Raw genomic sequence first — 18,233 nt, 5'->3', positions numbered from 1 at the left:
TACAATGATTTTGTCAATAAAGGAGAACTTAATGTTGACACCTGCTAAAACATGGATGAACCTTAGAAACATTCTGAGCAGAAAGTCATTCGCAAAGGGCTGTACAGGGTATGATCCCATTTGTATAAAATGTCCAGAATAGGTAAATCCATACAGATTAAAAAAAAAAAAAAAGTAGATTAGTGGTTGCCAGGGCTGGGAGGTAGGGTTGGGAGAGAACAGGGAGAGACGTCCAGTGTGTGATGTAGTATGAAGAACATGTTCCAGATTTGATTGTGGTGATGGTTGGACAACTATGTACCAACATTCACTGAACCGTACCGTCTAACTGGGTGAATTTGATCACATGTGAGTTATACATTAATTAATAAAGCTGTTTTTGAAAAGGACAGTAGTGAGCCTTTCTCCTGACCAAGCCAGCAGGAAGCCCAGCCCTTACTCTCTGAGGAATTTCCACTCCTGTGTGTATCTATTTTTCCCCTCAGGCTGAAAGGTTTTCCACCACAGGTGGGGAAAGTTGATGAGCTGCCAGGTTGACTGAAGAAATTCTCCCTTCGTGCTGTCTGCCCTAGTGTCTCTACTGTTTCTCTCATCTCTGTGTTTGAAACCAGTGAGACACCTACCTGGGTCACAGAGGTTCTTGCAGGTGTGAAAGATGTCAAGACAGCATCCTCCTTATCTACACTGTTCCTAACACCACAACTCGTGCATCAACTCTTTAAGTGCAAAATGCTTCTAGAACAGCTAGACGAGGGGACGTCCTTGTGAGGCTTGCATGATCTCTTTCAATGACCATTCTTGAGCCATTGCTTTCTAGCTACCTCATTGCCGTTGCTGTCATTAGACTTGCAGGCTATCCTAGACTGCTACCAATATATTTCCACACATTTGAAATGGGGGAAAATTGCAATTTTAATCCCTTCCTTCACTGAAACTTCTGGGCTGCCTGTGCAGATTTGCACCACCACTTCTATTTGAATCTTAAGGGTTTCAATACTTCAGGTACTCTTAGAGAATAACAGATAAGAAAGAATGGTCGACCTTATCAGACACTATAGTGCATACAAATAATGTTTCTGGTTACATTTTCTTTCTTAGAACAACAAAAAAAGTACACATTCATTGCTTACTTTAAATATTATATTGTTTTACAGTATGATACAAATTGTAACAATAATCATCATTACAAAAACATTAGTTTACCTTGTTCTGGTGAAATGAAACGAGGCCAAAACTTTTCATAAATCCTAAAAAAAAATCAGTAGTAATAAAGAATGGTTTCAAATGCTGCTATGGATTTAGAAAATGTTGGCTTGTTATCTCATATTAATATATTGGATTAGTTCTGTGGCCACGAAAGAAACCCACTCTTTAAAAAAAGGTCAGTGTTCCTAAAAATCACAAGCGTTTACCATGAAAATCATTCCATGGCACTGGTTAAATGACACATCTGTGTGATTCTGTAACACTCTACATTATTTTAACAACTTTTCATAATGTCGTTGTTGATTATTGCATATGATACAGCAAATATTTATTCATCAAATACTCACAGATCAGTAAACATTTAAACAAGATGAAAGCAACACTTCCTTTCTAGAGTGATGGCCAAATATTGACATTATTTCTTGAAGGAGAATGAGGAATTCCTCTGAATGGGATTGTATATAGGGGATGAGATAGAACAGTGAAAGCCTCAGATGCTGAACAGAAGAATCTCAAAGAGTTAGATCTGCCCCTTGTTAGCATTTTATTTGAAAATTTTTCTTTTTATCTTCCCTGGCATTTTTTTTTCTACATGACTAAATTCATTTTGACACTAACTTTAAAGCTGATTATATTTTTCACATCAGTGTGCCCTTTAGGATGTCACTGAAGATTACATAACATAGAAGGCAGTGATTTGCATTTTCTGTGTGTCACCCCTACTTTCCAAATCTGTATTCAAATGGATCTACTTTTTCTTGCCCTTGACCCTCCTCAGCTCCTGCCACAGACCAGCTTTTCTGAACCTCTGCCAATACCCACCTCCCTCTGTTGGTCTGCGTTTGCTAACTGCGAATCAGTCTTTAACACGAAACATTGCATCTAACTTGAAGCAATCACACATTTTCAAGTACATTCTAGCTTCCCTCAATATCATGAGGCTTGAAACATGGAGTCCATGGGCAGCACGATAAATCTCTCAAAGACTCAGACACTTGTAAGTGCAAATGATATTAAATCACAGCCAGTGGAATATATTGACAACGTTTTAAGGAAGCCTAGAATACAAAGCATGAAACCAGGGAGAGAATTTCCATCAGCCCGCGACGTGGCTGCTGCAGTATTTCCTAATCCACTGTACAATTTGGGAAGACGGCTCCTGGGAAGAGCAGGTTTTACATGCCAGGAGATTGTCTTGTGTGCAAGTAGATACTCTCCTCTATGTTTTATGTACATGGCTTGAACAACTCTTTGAACACCACTTTCATGGTTAGTCAGAGCAACTCATTGTCCCAAAAAGCTTGATTTTTGTCCAGCACCATACATTTCAGAAATACAGCCTTTGAGATCAGTGAGGGAATTCTGTATAATCTAATTAATGTAATTGAAGTGAAATTCACATAGCATCCAATTAACCACTTCAAAGTGAACAACTCAGTTCACAACTCAGTGGCATTTGGCAGACTCAGTGTTGTGCAATGACCCCTTGTATCTAGTTCCAGAATATCTTTATCAGTCAGAAGGAAACTGGACCCAACAAGCAGCTCCTCCTGACTGGCCCCCTCCCCTCATACCAGCAACCACCAATTTATGTCCTGTCTCTGTGGATTGATCTATTCTGGATATTTCGTATAAACGGAAGAATATAATATGTGACCTGTTGTGTCTGGCTTCTTTCACTTAGCCTAATGTTTTAAAGTTCAACCGTGTTGAAGCATATAGCAGTACTCTGTTCCTTTTCATACATGTGTAATATCTCAGTGTGTGTGTATATATATATATATATATATATATATATATATATTTTATCCATTTCATACATGGATGGACATTTGGACTGGTTTTCTATGCCTTGACTATTGCCAGTATTGCTACTATGGACAAATATGTATGTGTATTTAAGAATCTGTTTTCAGGTGCGCCTGGGTGGCTCAGTGGGTTAAGCCACTGCCTTCAGCTCAGGTCATGATCTCAGGGTCCTGAGATTGAGCCCCGCATTGGGCTCTCTGCTCAGCAGGGAGCCTGCTTCCCTCTCTCTCTCTCTGCCTGCCTCTCTGCCTACTCGTGATCTCTCTCTGTCAAATAAATAAAATCTTAAAAAAATTATAAAAAAAGAATCTGTTTTCAGTTCTTTTGAGTATATTCTCAGAATTGGAGTTGCTGGGTCATACTGTAATTTTATGTTTAGTTTCTGAGGAACTGCCAAACTGTTTCCCACAGTGGCTAGACCATTTTCTATTCCCACCAGCACAAGTGTTCCAGTTCCTTTATATCTTTGTCAACATGTTATTTTCCCATTTGTTTCGTTTTTGTTAATTATATCCATCATAGTGGGTGTGAAGTGGTATTTCACTGTCATTTTGATTTTTATTTCCCTGAAGAGAATATTTTCATTTACTTGTTTGTCATGTTTGCATCTTCTTTGGAGAAATAGCTGTTCAATTCCTTTGACTAGTTTTAATTGGGTCATTTGTACTTCTGTTGTAGAGTTGTAAGTATCCTTTATACATTTGGGAAGCCAGATTCTTATCACATATATGATTTGCAAGAGTTTTCTCTCATTTTCTAGGGATTTTCTCCCACTTTATGATAGCAAAAATTTTTAATTTTGGTGAAGTCCAATATACCTATTTTTTCTTTTGCTTCTCATGCTCTCACGGTCACATCTAAGAATCCATTTTTGAATCTAAGATAATAAAGATTTATTCTCAAGTTTTTGTCTAAGGGTTTCATGGTTTCAGTATTTATTATTGTTGACCCATTTTGACCTAATTTCTATATATGGGATAATAAAATGGCCCAACTTCATTCTTTCATGTGGAGATCTCCAATTGCCCCAGCACCATTTTTTGAGACAATTCTTTCCCTGTTGAGTGATCTTGGCATCCTTGTTGAAAAATCAGTTGGCCACAGATGTATAGGTTTATCTCTGGACTCTCAATTCTGTTCCATTCCCAAGCTTATATTACATGGGTGCTCTTAAATATCTCAGTTTCCCAAGAAGCTCTCTACCCATCTTTTCCTCCCAGTTTCCAGCAACCCCAGCCATATGTGTGTGTGTGTGTATGTGTGTGTGTGTGTGTGTATTTTTTTTTTTTTTTTTTTGCCCAAGGTGACTGCAGGCTCTTTCTTGCCTTTCAATGTCTTCCAGAAAAACTCCTTACTTTTCTGCCTCCAGTGAGTTCTGAGTTAGGCAAAATAAAGACAAGCAGCATGCATTATTCCTTCAGGCAAACTGTAAACCGGAAACACAACTCTTTGTGAATCAGGATAGTTCTGCTCCCTCCAGAAACAGGGACCAGAGTGTCACACAGGGAATGTTGGCGGCCATCTTCAAGACCACTGATGTTGCTCCTGTGAAATAGATTTTCAGTCATGCAAAATTTAAGTAGTACCATTGTTGATGTTTTACCAGAAATGACCCTTTTGTATTTTTATTATGTGGACTCATGAGATTACCTGCATTCCTAAATGTAGCTCAGTGTATCCTGTTCTATCTTCCAGCCAGCTGATAGGAAGACCTACCTTTGGTAGTTAGTTCCAGAATTTCAGGAAGACATGCTTGTGTGTACCCATCAACTAGTCTATTATAAGTACCAAAAAATTCTACCTTATCATTTTCTCCTTCTTAATCTCCCAAATATCCTGTCTAACTGCCTGCTGCTCTGGGGCATGAGGCACACATCCTCTCAAGCAAAGAACTCTCTCCATGATAATAACCAGACCAATAAAAACTAGCTGTTTGTATATAATATGGCTCTAAATGGGAATACTATATGTCTTTTTAGAGATTTTCTAGTTTAATGTATAAAGAAGAATATAAAGATTTGAATCATAAACTGATGGGAAAAAATGGAGAGCAATAACTCAGTTTTCCTTTTTTCTTTCATTGGATGGGTTTTCAAGGTCTCCTATTTCTTAAGTAGCTTGTGAATAAGTCTCAGAAGTAACACATGTCCTACTTTTCTCTTGAAGTCATTTTAGAATGAGATTATCTGAACCATCTGCAGTGTGGGAAATTATTCCAAAGCAATTGTTATGAACTACTCTGGGAACTGGTTTTCAGTTATTTTGAAAAAAATTTAAAAATGTACAAGTTGTAGAGTTAGTTTTCCAAGTTTCCATAGTTCTACCATATGTTCAGAACTTCAAAGTCTATTGATCAACAGCAACACAATAAAACAGAGTAGTTGTGACTCCAACTTTGATTCATTGATGTTGAGTCTCTTTACCCAACTACCATGTGTGATGTGAATGGCTTAAATTCCACTGTAACAATAAAAGCACTTGTATTAAAATGTGAAAGTGTTGTATCAATCAAAAAAGATTATTTTCATCCTTGAATAAATGTTTTAATGTTTTATTATATTAATATAACCTGTCCACCACAATAGATGTTTGTTAGGACTTTATTAAAATGTCAGGTAGGATATCAGGTGGTAATATCTAAGACATAAATGTGGAACTTGTTTTAGAGAGTGACCAAACTGTCACAAAAAATTTACATTGCAGAAGACAATCTTAAATACTTGGCAGCATTTATTTTAAACAGTGAAAGGGAAAGAAGTAGAATTAGAATATTCAAATTATGAGAATTTGTCCAAAGGCTGTTCATCTCCCATTATACATAATAAATAAAATTAAGAAACATCTAAAGTTCAAAAGAATAACAAAATGATGAAATTGTTAGTATATCTGACAAAAGTTTGTTTTCATAAACTATAAAATTAGTGAATGCTCATAAAATTCTCTTTTCTTAAATAGAATATAAAACACACAATCTAATTCTTCTTTGGGAAACAATATAATATGTTCAGATATGGTTATTATAGAGAATAAAAGAAATGTCACAAAAATAATCCCAATATCTGTGAGAGTTTTAATATTCCACTGCATATTTTCTAATTTTTTCCAATGAGCCTCAATTGTTTGGAAACTAGGAAAGAAGAAAAAATAGATGTTAATTGTTAGTGTTTATAAAAGATGGGATTCAGATGTTTGCATTTCCAGCATGGCAGAATATGTGACAATGAATGGGAATGACAATATATATTAATTCTAAGAAGCCATTCCTTGATTCAAAGGATTATGAAACTACTAAAGATTATTGGAGTCTTCCACCTTTGAAATAATCACAAACAAGATTGATATCTTTCTTCCAAGAATGAATTAAGCACAGTTTTATTTTTCTCCTGGGGGCTGGAGAATCAGCTCGATTATCTCCTTCAGTTTGGCAGTTGTTCACTGTTGCTAAGAAGTCCAACAGCCTTAAAAGCTTTTTTCAATTTTCAACATGAATCTTAGAATTATGCATCTTAAATATTCAGGCTATATTTGCTGAAAGGGAAAAACCAGTGGAAAGTAGTTCCAGATGGGAAGGAAGCCTCCCTGTGACATAAGATCTTTGTGTGTCTTATCTGTCTGTTTGTTTTCTCTGTCACTAGTACTGGGATTCTAACCTTAGGGAAAGCCCTGGACAGGGAGAGCACTGATCGCTACATTCTGATCGTCACTGCTTCGGACGGCAGGCCCGATGGGGTGAGTACTCAGCCTGGGGGACAACGGGTGGTAAGAACAGAGCCCTGTAGTCTGATGCTCCGGAAATTAATTTCTTTTCACCCGGAGCAGCTCCTTAACACTGGGAGAGTGCACTTTTAGTAGTTGAACCTGTACTCCGAATCGGTTGGGGTGGTGGGAATTTTTGACCTGATAGAATACATACTTGAAATTGGCATTCTTACCCAACTGATGGGGAAAATGAAATCTAACAGTCTAAAACACATTCCGTGGTGATTATCGGCACAACACTCTGAAATGTCTCCTGGCAGTCTGACTCTTTTGGAACCTAGTCCCTTTAATGTCACTTTATTGGTGGGGGGGGCGGGGGTGGCAGAGTGTAGATAGATATTGTGAAGCACTTATGAAACCAAGTTGATTGATTCCACAAGTTGTAAGGAGCACTCAGGATCCCGACTAATCCTTGGTGATGGAAGTTGTTTAAATGGGCCCATAATTCTAGAGAGGATAAAGGTAATTTATCTCTTATAATAATAAGTGGTTTATATATAAGTGGTATAATATATGTATATTATATACATATATATGTGGTATTATATATTATATATACATATAATATATATATTATATATACATACAATATATTATATTATTATATATTATATTATTATATACTATATATACATATATATAATAGGTGGTATTAATGATAAGTGGTTTAAATAGCTCTTATAATAATAAGTGGTTTAAATGGGCCCATAAGCTCCCAGCTCCATGGGGAGTCTGCTTCGCTCTCTGACCTTCTCCTCGCTCATGCTCTCTCTCACTGTCTCTCTCTCTCAAATAAATAAATAAAATCTTTAAAAAAAAAAAAAAAAACTTAAATGGGCCCATAATTCCAGAGAGGATAAATGTAATTTTCTCTTAAAAAGTTTTAAGAATAACAAAGTTGTTTAGTAATTCTGGAGTGTTTTAAAATCATTTGACTGTATTCTTCAAACTAATCTGCTTACAACCACTACTGTTCTAATTTTTTAACATTATAACATTTCAATTATTGGTAATAGATCCTTAGAATGTTTTGGTGTTGTTGTTGTTTTGTTTTACCATTTCTATGACACAAAGTAGTTTTTTCTTTAGTCAAATGGCTATGGACCAACTCACTTTTCTCTGGAAATAATTTCAAATTCATTTAAGCATCTAGGCAAGGCTCACCCAATTAAAATAGCAACATGGCTCCCAATGACTTGCAATGACTTGTTTGATTTCTATGATAGAAATGATTAGGGGCGCCTGGGTGGCTCAGTGGGTTAAAGCTTCTGCCTACAGCTCAGGTCATGGTCACAGGGTCCTGGGATCAAGCTCCACATCGGGCTCTCTGCTCAGCAGGAGCCTGCTTCCCTTCCTTTCTCTCTGCCTGCCTCTCTGTCTACTTGTGATCTCTGTCAAATAAATTTTAAAAATCTTTAAAAAAAAAAAAAGAAGAAAAAAAAGAAGAAATGATTGAGGGCATATATTTGAGGAGAATTGCTCAGAAAATCTTACCATCATAAAAACATATAAACTGAGGCACTGGGGTGGCTCAGTTGGTTAAATATCTGCCTTTGGCTCAGGTCATGATCCCAGGGTTCTGAGATCAAGCCCCGTGTTGGGCTCCTTGCTCAGTTGAGAATCTGTTTCTCACTCTGACCATACTCATGCTCTTTCTCTCCCAAATAAATAAATAAAATCTTAAAAAATAAAACAAAACATATAGCCTTGCTACCCAGACATTTTTATTACTTTAATTAAAAGTTAGAAAAATAAAGATAATTAATTATTGATAAATCTTCCCATTATAATCCATTTACCATTGTTCAAACATTAGGTAAAACAGTTACATGTAAAACATTAAATATACAGAACTATCTTGGTAAATAGTGGGGCCAGTGGAAGGTAGTTAGATGTGTGAAGAAAAATAAAACCAAGATTGATTTTATATATGCAGCATCCTTGATGAAGAGTGTGCCTGTTTCAGATCTATGTAAGGAAGACAATGTGACTCTCAAGAAGAAAATGAAAGACTTTGACATGTTGAAGATTAACTGGCAACTTATCTAGGCGATAATGAGGGAGGACCTGAGGAGGAGGAGGCATTATTCAGTATGGAGGAAGGAGTGTCATTAGTGTGAATTAAAATAAATGAGTGGCATTCAGGTCAGCCATTAGCATAGAAAAAAAATTACTAGGATTAAAAAAAAAACCATAATACACAGCCTTGGAAGATGTCACATTACGAATAAGATATTAATGGCAGTGGTTTCGGTAGGACCCTTTAAATCTGGCCTTAACGGTATTTTCTTAGACAAAAGAACAGATGGGGGAAAGTAGTATATTGAGATATTTGACATAATCTCAGTGTATGAATTATGGGTTCACCCACATCAAAAACAGAAGAAAACCCGGGTTAATTTCTTCTAGAGCATTTTTTTTTTCCAGTTACTTACTTGGGTATCTCAGTCCCCTTGGGCAGGGATCACTTAACATTTCTGGCCCTTGCACCCATCTCCCCCACCCCCCACAGCCCCTGTGTTTTCATTCTTAGGCTCAGTAAGGTATTGTTCAGCTTTAAAATTCTGACCCTCTTAAGTAAATGTGTTTTATTTTCAAAATTTGTTTTGAGGATATCAGTAGAGAAAGGAACACTTCGATTTTAAATAAAAGCTTCTCTAGCTAATCCCTTTATTTACATAATTTTAGGGATGGACTTCTCTGTGGGCACATATCATGAGTTCCTGCAGGAGAAAGTGATAACACAATCGCTACAGTGCTACATTGTAATGCGCTTTTCTTATCTACACATTTAAACTTATATCCTTTCTAGAGTTATGGTGAAATTAACCTTTTAACCTTAATGATTATGGTTTGAAAGAAAGGTATTTAATGAACACAGACCCCAGGTTGATATAGTAAATTGAAATCATTACCAGCAATTTGTGTAAAACAGACGGCAAAGATATAATTTGATAGTTTCATCATGGAAAACCACCTCCCCCCCCACCACCAAAATGTGGTTAGGGGAGAAGAGAGATAATGTTCTACTGTGCATTGCCAATATGTTTGTAGACAAAGTTCAAAGAATGTTATTGGTATTCTTGTACCTTTTTTTCCCTTCTCTGAATCAACTTTATCAGTAGTAGCAGAGAAAACCTATACAATTGTAGGTAAATATCTCATTATTATGAATATTTAGATTTCTTCAGCTATCATGAATATAGGTAAACTCATACTTTCTAGATTTTAGTAGTTATTTGCACTTACTTGGAATTCCTTGCAAATCTGAGTTGAAAATCCCTTGAGAAAGCTTCTGCCATGTTTTATTCCAGTATTTTCACATTTTAGCTGAAATAGACTTCAGAATTTTTATATATCATATGCTTTTTAAACAACTACATTTTACCTTATTTATAATAATAGCATCTAGGATGACTCCCAAATGCATTTTTTGGAGGAATATACATGCAACTTCTTTTCAGAAGCTTCTTTGTAACATTATTTACTTCTAAACTAAGTGCAACCAATCTGAGCTAAAAATGCGTTTTATTGGAAATTTTTATTGGAAAATCTGGGCAAACCTTATTATATTCATCGGAATAATTTGATCAACAGGGAAGAAGAAGTTTTCCTCGACCCTCTTAAGGTTCCTGGTTAAGTCTGAAAATTAAAGTGTCAAAGACAGATTAACAGGAGAAAGCATACAAATTTATATAAGTTCTACATGATGTTTTAGCCCCCATAAGGAAATGAAGACCCAAAGAATTGGCAAAACCCACTTGCTTTCAAAGTAGGTGATAGGGAGATAGGCAGGTATTAGGAGGCTAAAAGGAGGTGTGAAATAATAAGGTCTGCTTATATAGAATTCTCTCCATCTCAACCTCTTGTGCTTGTTGATAATAAAAATGATACCTTCCTTCTGATACAGGGAGTCATCTTCCACATGGGAATTTAATATTCTAATAATTAATATTAAAATATAAAATTAATATAATGTATTGATACATTAATAATTAATATGAGAACATTTAATATAACTGAATGTTTTCCTGTATTTGCTGTTTTCCAGTGCCTTTCACTCAAAAGAGTCAGTATAGCAAAGTGGCATATTTTGGGATGATGTTCTCTTAACTCCTTCAACACGCAGTGGTAGCAACAGCCTTTAGGAAGTTGGCTGTAAGAGGAAGCGAAACAGCAGGGGCTTAACCAAAGCAGGGTTTGTCTGTCTCATATAAAGAAACGTAGTGGTGGACGGAAAAGTGCTCCTGCAGGGCTCCTGCTGTCTCCTACCTGCTCTGCCATTTATCGTGTGTTTGCTTTCATCTCCATTCTCCTTATCTAACGGGTTTATGATGACTAATGCAATTCTAGGCATCTGCTCCGCTTTGCAAAGAGTGGAGGGTAAGGATAAATGCCAGACACATGGGCCCCTTTTACTACCTGAACTAGAGCTCTACCAGAGACCACACCTGGCATTTATCCACACGGGCTGGAAGATGACTAGTAAGTAGGGCTTTGTGGGTTGCAGTTGTCAATGAAACAGTAGCACAGAAAAAAAAATATACACATACTCAAATCACAGTGAAAAATCTAAATATGCAAGTAGAAGTCAGGATTTTTCTCTCTTTTTTTTTTTTTAACAAGTTTATCACTTGTTATTTCCCAATGGGGAACAATTCCTATTCAAAATACCAAGTTGTTCTATAGTGTGGATATTTCTGACCAGATTTTCATGAGTTTTGCAATATTGTTTTTGTTCTTGATATAATTTGTTCTTGATATAATTTGATTATATCATGATTTCTGCTCTCCGTAAAATTTTCCAGAATTCCTAGCTTGAGTTCCTTGATTATGGCGTTCACCATGAATACTGGTGTTGTCTTACAATTTCAGATCAGCAGGAGGCTTAGCATCTATGCTTGGGTCTTGAACCAAGTTATTCCCTGAATGTCTTTTATTTCATTTTTAAAGATTTTTATTTACTTAGTTAGTTAATGGAGAGAGAAAGAGAAAACACAAACAGGCAGAGAGGCCGACAGAGGGAGAGGAAGAAGCAGACGCCCCACTGAGCAGGGACACCACCCCTGCCCTGGGCTTGATCCCAAGACCCCTAGTCACATGATCTGAGCCAAAGGCAGATGCTTAACGATTGAGCCACCCAGGCACCCACATGAATGTCTTTTAAAAGTGACAATATGAAAAAACATTTAGGGGCACCTGGGTGGCTCCGAGGGTTAAGCCTTTGCCTTTGGCTTGGGTCATGATCTCAGGGTCCTGGGATCGAGCCCCACATCGGGCTCTCTACTCGGTGAGAAGACGGCTTCCCCCTCTCTCTCTGTCTGCCTCTCTGCCTACTTATAACCTGTCATATAAATAAATAAAATCTTAAAAAAAAATTTAGAATCTAGAAGTTGAACATTAGTAACTATTTTTCAAACTATAGGAAACATTAGCAAAAGGAAAAAATATATATATGAGAAGAATTGTGTGTGAAATCCAAATAATTGAATTTCAAGATAGCTTGTTTAATAAAATTTTAGAATAGAGTAATGATGCATCTATCTATCTATCTATCTATCTATCCTGGTAGTTTTTGAAAAAACAAAAACAAAACTGCAGTGGTTTTATTTGGTATATACTCTTATATCAAAAAATTGACCATGTAATTTTAAAATTTTAAAAGAGAATGAGCTACTTGTTCATTCTCTTTGAAAAACATAGATCTCATATTTCTCATTTGTTGGGAATAAAATACTGATACTTTAGTGTTTCCTGAAGTAAATCTTCCAGAAGTTTTTTTTTTTTTTTTTAGTTTTGAGATAATCTATGCTGTTCTACGAGTTTCCATTATGTTCATATTATATGCAATATAATAAATTATATTTATATTACAATATAATACCTAATCTGATCTTCATGAGTTTACTCTGCTGCCTAGATAGTAACGTGTCCCTGGGCTGGGTCAGGTCACACTTAACTTGCTTGAAACAACATCCTAGCCTCTTCTCTTTTAACCACTCTTTTCAAGGTAGACATGCACTCACCAGTGAAGCTGCTCTTCCTCTCTTGCCTGCCCTTATCCTAAAATCATACAGGTTCCTGGTGTGCTTACTATTTCTTGATGCTTAAGGAGGGCATGCAGCTCCAATGCTCTTCCTCTGTCAGTCTCTGTTTGCATAGTGTGTCTGGTTTGGCCCCTCAGTGCTGGCTTTTTGATTCTCTCCAGTCCCCTAGTGACTCCTTTGAGTATCTGGTGCATATGTTGCTGCCTTTGCGGATGTCCACTTGACTGTGGCCATCAGGGTCCTTTACTCACAGAGTAATCTCTCAGCCCCTAGAATTCCTGAGCCACACACAAAGAAACAGCTTCTCTCTTTGGCCCCTTGTCTCTGCCACTGCTGCGCATTCCCTGCCATGTCCTATAAGATGTGACTGCTGTGGAAGTTCTCTGGAGGCTTCCATACTTCACAAGGGTCAGCCACTGTTTCACCAAAAGTTCTCTTACTTTCTCAAGACCTATCACCACTTTCCCCAAAGTGCTTCCCCAATGCTTCCTGTCTGTAGATGTGACCCAGAGTAGCAGGGGAGAGGGGATGAAGAGGAAGACCTTTGCATCCCATCTCCTTGTCTTCTCTCTGCCTCCCCTTCTCCTCCCCATAATCCAGAGTAGGAAGGCATCCCCCCCTTTCTGCTTTTCTGGAAGACATTTTATATTCTTTCATTCTCAGAAGGGGAAGAAGCCTCCCATGCCAGCCTTCCTGGTAGTAGGAGGGGCAGCCTGTCCATGTCATCAAAGAAACTCTATGATCTGGGTCAGGCTGGCTTGGCTCTTGATGTTGTAGCCACAGGATGATTTTTAGCTATGGATAAAAATGTCTTGGATTAATGTTGACCAAAAAGAAAACAGATTACAGAGTATATGTATTTTCCTTATCCTATTGGATGGAAACAAAAATGGTCAGATCCTAAACAACACAACTTCATTGTTTCAGACTCCAAACTCTCCATTTTTATTGAAAGGAATTAAACATGCTAATAAACATTAGTTTCATACATGTTTATAGAAAATTTTTAAAGGTCTTTGAGTATATATATGTCTATTGATACATTTCCACAATGACCAAATAAAAGAGAGTACATCATTCCATCCTTTGTTTCCCAATTATATAGCATATAATACACTTTTTTTCTATTTGCTTATGAGGAGACAGTTTCATTTAGATCTATATCAATGGAAAGTCATCATAATTCTGTCTTCAGTAACTAGATAATGAATACATTTTGAACACCCTAAATATCTTCTATTAAACTAGGGTATTTTTTTTTAAAGATTTTACTTGTTTATTTGACAGAGAGAGAGATCACAAGTAGACAGAGAGGCAGGCAGAGAGAGGGGAATGCAGGTTCCCTGCTGAGCAGAGAGCCAACTGAGGGGCTCAATCCCAGGACCCTGAGATCATGAACTGAGCTGAAGGCAGAAGCTTAACTCACTGAGCCACCCAGGTGCCCTTTAAACCATGTTTTTATAATTTAAGAAATTAACTTGATAGATTCAATAAAGTCCAGAATATAAAATTAAGGAAGATCATAAAATATTTTTTTAAAAGTTCTTATGTATTAAAAAAATGGTTTGTGTAGATTAATGTACATATGCCTGTGTTTTTTTTTTTACTTTGACTTTATATCTCTCATTTTTTATACTATATCAAACCAATGGTATCATATTAATGTCTTTATTTCAAGGCTAAAGTAGTTTATGAAAATAAATGTGTATTCAAATGGTCTGCTACAACAGAAATATCTGCTTGCATTGTTGAGTATTTAATACATTTTGTGAGGATTTATCCATGACTTAAAACAAAATAAAATCTATGGCATGTTATAATTAAAATAAGTAATAACCCCAAAAATGATAATTTATGGAATATAGTACTGCAAGTACTTCCAGCTCCTAGAATTGTAATTTGATACAGCATTTGAGAAAATAGGCAGTAAGACAAATTCCCTTAATGGGAAAAAGGTAGCTTTGCACTAATCGGGTTTATTAGTTTGATAACTTATCTTTTTTATTTAATTGGTGTCATGTAAATTGATTTGTAAAATTAATTGTGAACATTTGTTGGCTGACATACTGTTCTTTTTATCTAATTCCCTTAAAATGACCTGATCTGATATCTTAAGTATTCAGCATTAACCAGCTGAAAACCTGTCCTTGGTACATAAACATCCTATAGGGCCCAGATCCATATTGGAGTGTTGTCACCATCTTTGCGAACCTATCAAAAAAAGTTACATGATTGTGCTTTACAACTAACTAATCTGCCACTATTTCAATAGATTGAAATGAATAGAGTCAATAGGTCTAATGTCTAGCCTGGGCATTTGTAATGATTAGCTGAGTGATTCCGATGCAAATGGTCTTTAGATTACTTTTCAAGAAATACGTAGGCTGGAAATTATTCCGTGTGTTCTTAGTTCTTAATACTTGGGTCAAAAGAGACATGGATATTCCTCATGCATATACAACTACTAAGATGTAGAGAAATACATCTATACATGAATTTTAGCCTCCATTAGCACAAAAATGGTGGACTTGTTGAGCTTTTCCGATTTCTTGGTGATCCAGCTCTCTTCTACCTTACTCAGCGACAGTCCATAGTCTTTGACTAAAGATCAATACAGTCTGAAAACATCACACACTATAGGGTCAAGAATGGGATTTGTAAAGAATAGGATGAAAACCCATCCTATTGATTGACAGGGAAATAAGAACAGGTGGGTGGGCATAAAGAGGGTGAGACAATCTGAAGGAAGTCAACACACTCTAGTGTGTCTACTCTTAGATTTTCACCCTGGCTATCAATTTTAATGTCTTGTTCACCCTCAGACAAATTGAGAACTACTGATCCTGTAAAAATCTCATTTTCCTGGTTTTAACTCATATAGCTTTTAGAGAAATAGCATTTGTTCAACTGTGTTTTTGTTGTTATAAAAGCAATGTAGCCTTGTTGGAAAAATGTGGAAAATATGTAAAACATATAAAATATATTTTATATAAAATATATAAAATATATATTATATTTTTATAAAATATGCCCTGCACTAGCATAGAGCTGGGTGTGCAACAGGTGCAGCTTCTAAGGCTTTGATTAGAAAGAGCAGTTTCCAGCTTGATTCACATCTGAAGATGTTCCTTGATTGTGCAGGAGCTTAGTAGAACTACATAATAGACTCTTGTTGCAGCAGGCCAATGGTTGACCTTTGAACCTGGAAGCACATAGGTGAACCTGCTTACCACTTCCTCAGGCTCTGTGATCACAAGATAATAACTTAACTAGTGATATATAGGGCTCACACTCTTGGTGGTAGAGGTGAGCCCAGAAAATGATGAATGTAGTATTTTCTGACAGCTTTGACTCACCTGAGAATACCCATTTGATGCACTGTGCTCTTTGATAAGCTTCCATTTTTATTTTTTAACAGTGTGAAATGTAAGTGCTATAAACTACAAAAATGTTACATTTCAGAGAAAAAGAGGTACATGTGTATATAAACAAAAGCTTGCCACCCATAAAATGTGAACAAGATAAAGGTAAAAATCACTTTCCTGAAATAAGCCTCCAGGAAGTACTTGTCATTTTCAAGAAGATTTTTGCCCTGTAATATCATCATTTGCTTTCTCCATCTGTTTTGTGTGTGTGTGTGTGTGTGTGTGTGTGTGTTTGAGCTGAGTAGTGCAAACTTTTTTTTTTTTGGAAAGCTAAGGAATAAAGATACCAATGAAATGCTTTGGGTTTTAGTTGGAGTGAGGCAAGGTCTCACTCTGTTTCAGATAGACAAACACCAACATAATGGATGAGCTGACATCAACATCAAAATAACTCCTCTCACATTTAGTCCTATTTTTTTCCTTTAAGACCTCGACGGCTACTGTGAATGTGGTGGTGACAGATGTCAATGACAATGCACCGGTGTTCGATCCCTATCTGCCTAGAAATCTGTCTGTGGTGGAGGAAGAAGCCAATGCCTTTGTGGGTCAAGTACGGGTAAGTGGAATATACGTGTGTATATATATATATATATATATATATATATATATACTAAAAAACACATTATATATAATGTGTTTTTTAGTTGAGTACATTCCTCACATTTTAGTTTTGAAAGGAGATTCAGCAGATGCAATGTGCAGTGGGTCATCAGAATTGTTGAAGGGAGGGACGCCTGGATGGCTCAGTTGGTTGGACGACTGCCTTCGGCTCAGGTCATGATCCTGGAGTCCCGGGATCGAGTCGCATCGGGCTCCCAGCTCCACGGGAAGCCTGCTTCTCTCTCTGACCTTCTCCTCATTCATGCTCTCTCTCACTGTCAGTCTCTCAAATAAATAAATAAAATCTTTAAAAAAAAAAAAAAAGAATTGTTGAAGGGAATTGGTGAGTGAGATCACTTGGGTATAAGGCAAAACAGCAGTAAAGTGTATTCATTCTCAGTCACATTGCTGGATGCTCTTCAAGGTTGTGTTCTTGTTTTTCATAAATCTCCTCATGTCCATTTGACTTCACTTATTAAGCTTGTCGATTTACATTTTGTGACCCTTGGGTGATTTAAACATTGATTCATTGGAGAGTACTCTTCTCTTATTTAGGATATTTTTTTTTTTATTTTCTGGAGTTATAATAAGGTATCTATAGAGAAATATGTAATTAGCTATACTATTTAGTGAGAATTCGTAAGTGCTTACCTCGGAATATGGATGTTTAGAGGCAAATTCATCTGGTTGGATAAACATCCATTTAACATTGCTTTGCACCCACATTTCACACACACACACCTCTTGTCTAGCACTGATTCTAACACTGGATCTATCAGCACCTCTTGCGCTTGTGCACCTCTTGCTCTAACACCTCTTGTCTAACCTGATTCTAACACTGGATCTATCAGCTGGTTTCTGTACTTCTTTGAAGAATAATCCCATTTTTCTTCTAGAAGCAGTATATCCTCAGTTGGGCCATACTTGGTCTTGAACATGGTTGATGGTTTAGAAGCCATAAGCTGAGAGCAAATTTTGAGGAAGTCACACATATTTCACAGTATCTACCTGAGAGGAGGCATCTGTGTGAGCCACAGGCAAAGAAAGAACCATTGTCTCACAAGGAGTGGGTCACCCAGGTGTGAGTCCAGACTTCAGGATCCCACCTTTTCCCTGTTAAAGCCTTGAGTCTTTTTTTTTTTTTTTAAGATTTTTTCATTTATTTATTTGACAGACAGATCACAAGTAGGAAGAGAAGCAGGCAGAGAGAGGAGGAAGCAAGCTTCCTGCTGAGCAGAGAGCCCGATGCGGGGCTTGATCCCAGGACCCTGGGATCATGACCTGAGCCGAAGGAAGAGGCTTTAACCCACTGAGCACCCAGGTGCCCCTAAAGCTTTGAGTCTTGAATAGGAATTTTGCTGGTGCCTTGAAGCAAGCCTTCTCTACA

The 18,233-nt window shown here is 36.8% G+C and overlaps 1 protein-coding gene across 1 annotated transcript in view; it reads left to right on the top strand.

Moving 5' to 3' along the window:
* The window catches only part of PCDH15 (protocadherin related 15), a 546,308-nt gene that overhangs the window by 254,832 nt on the left and 273,243 nt on the right, over nucleotides 1-18,233 (top strand). The window contains exons 15-16 of the mRNA XM_044236821.1: nucleotides 6,651-6,744; nucleotides 16,674-16,802. Coding sequence (XP_044092756.1) covers nucleotides 6,651-6,744; nucleotides 16,674-16,802 — 223 coding nt within the window. The remainder of the gene's footprint in view (nucleotides 1-6,650; nucleotides 6,745-16,673; nucleotides 16,803-18,233) is intronic.

This window comes from Neovison vison, chromosome 2 (genome assembly GCF_020171115.1).
Source record: "Neovison vison isolate M4711 chromosome 2, ASM_NN_V1, whole genome shotgun sequence".
In the NCBI taxonomy this organism is placed as follows: domain Eukaryota; kingdom Metazoa; phylum Chordata; class Mammalia; order Carnivora; family Mustelidae; genus Neogale; species Neogale vison.
This window is presented reverse-complemented; position numbering and strand designations above follow the sequence as displayed.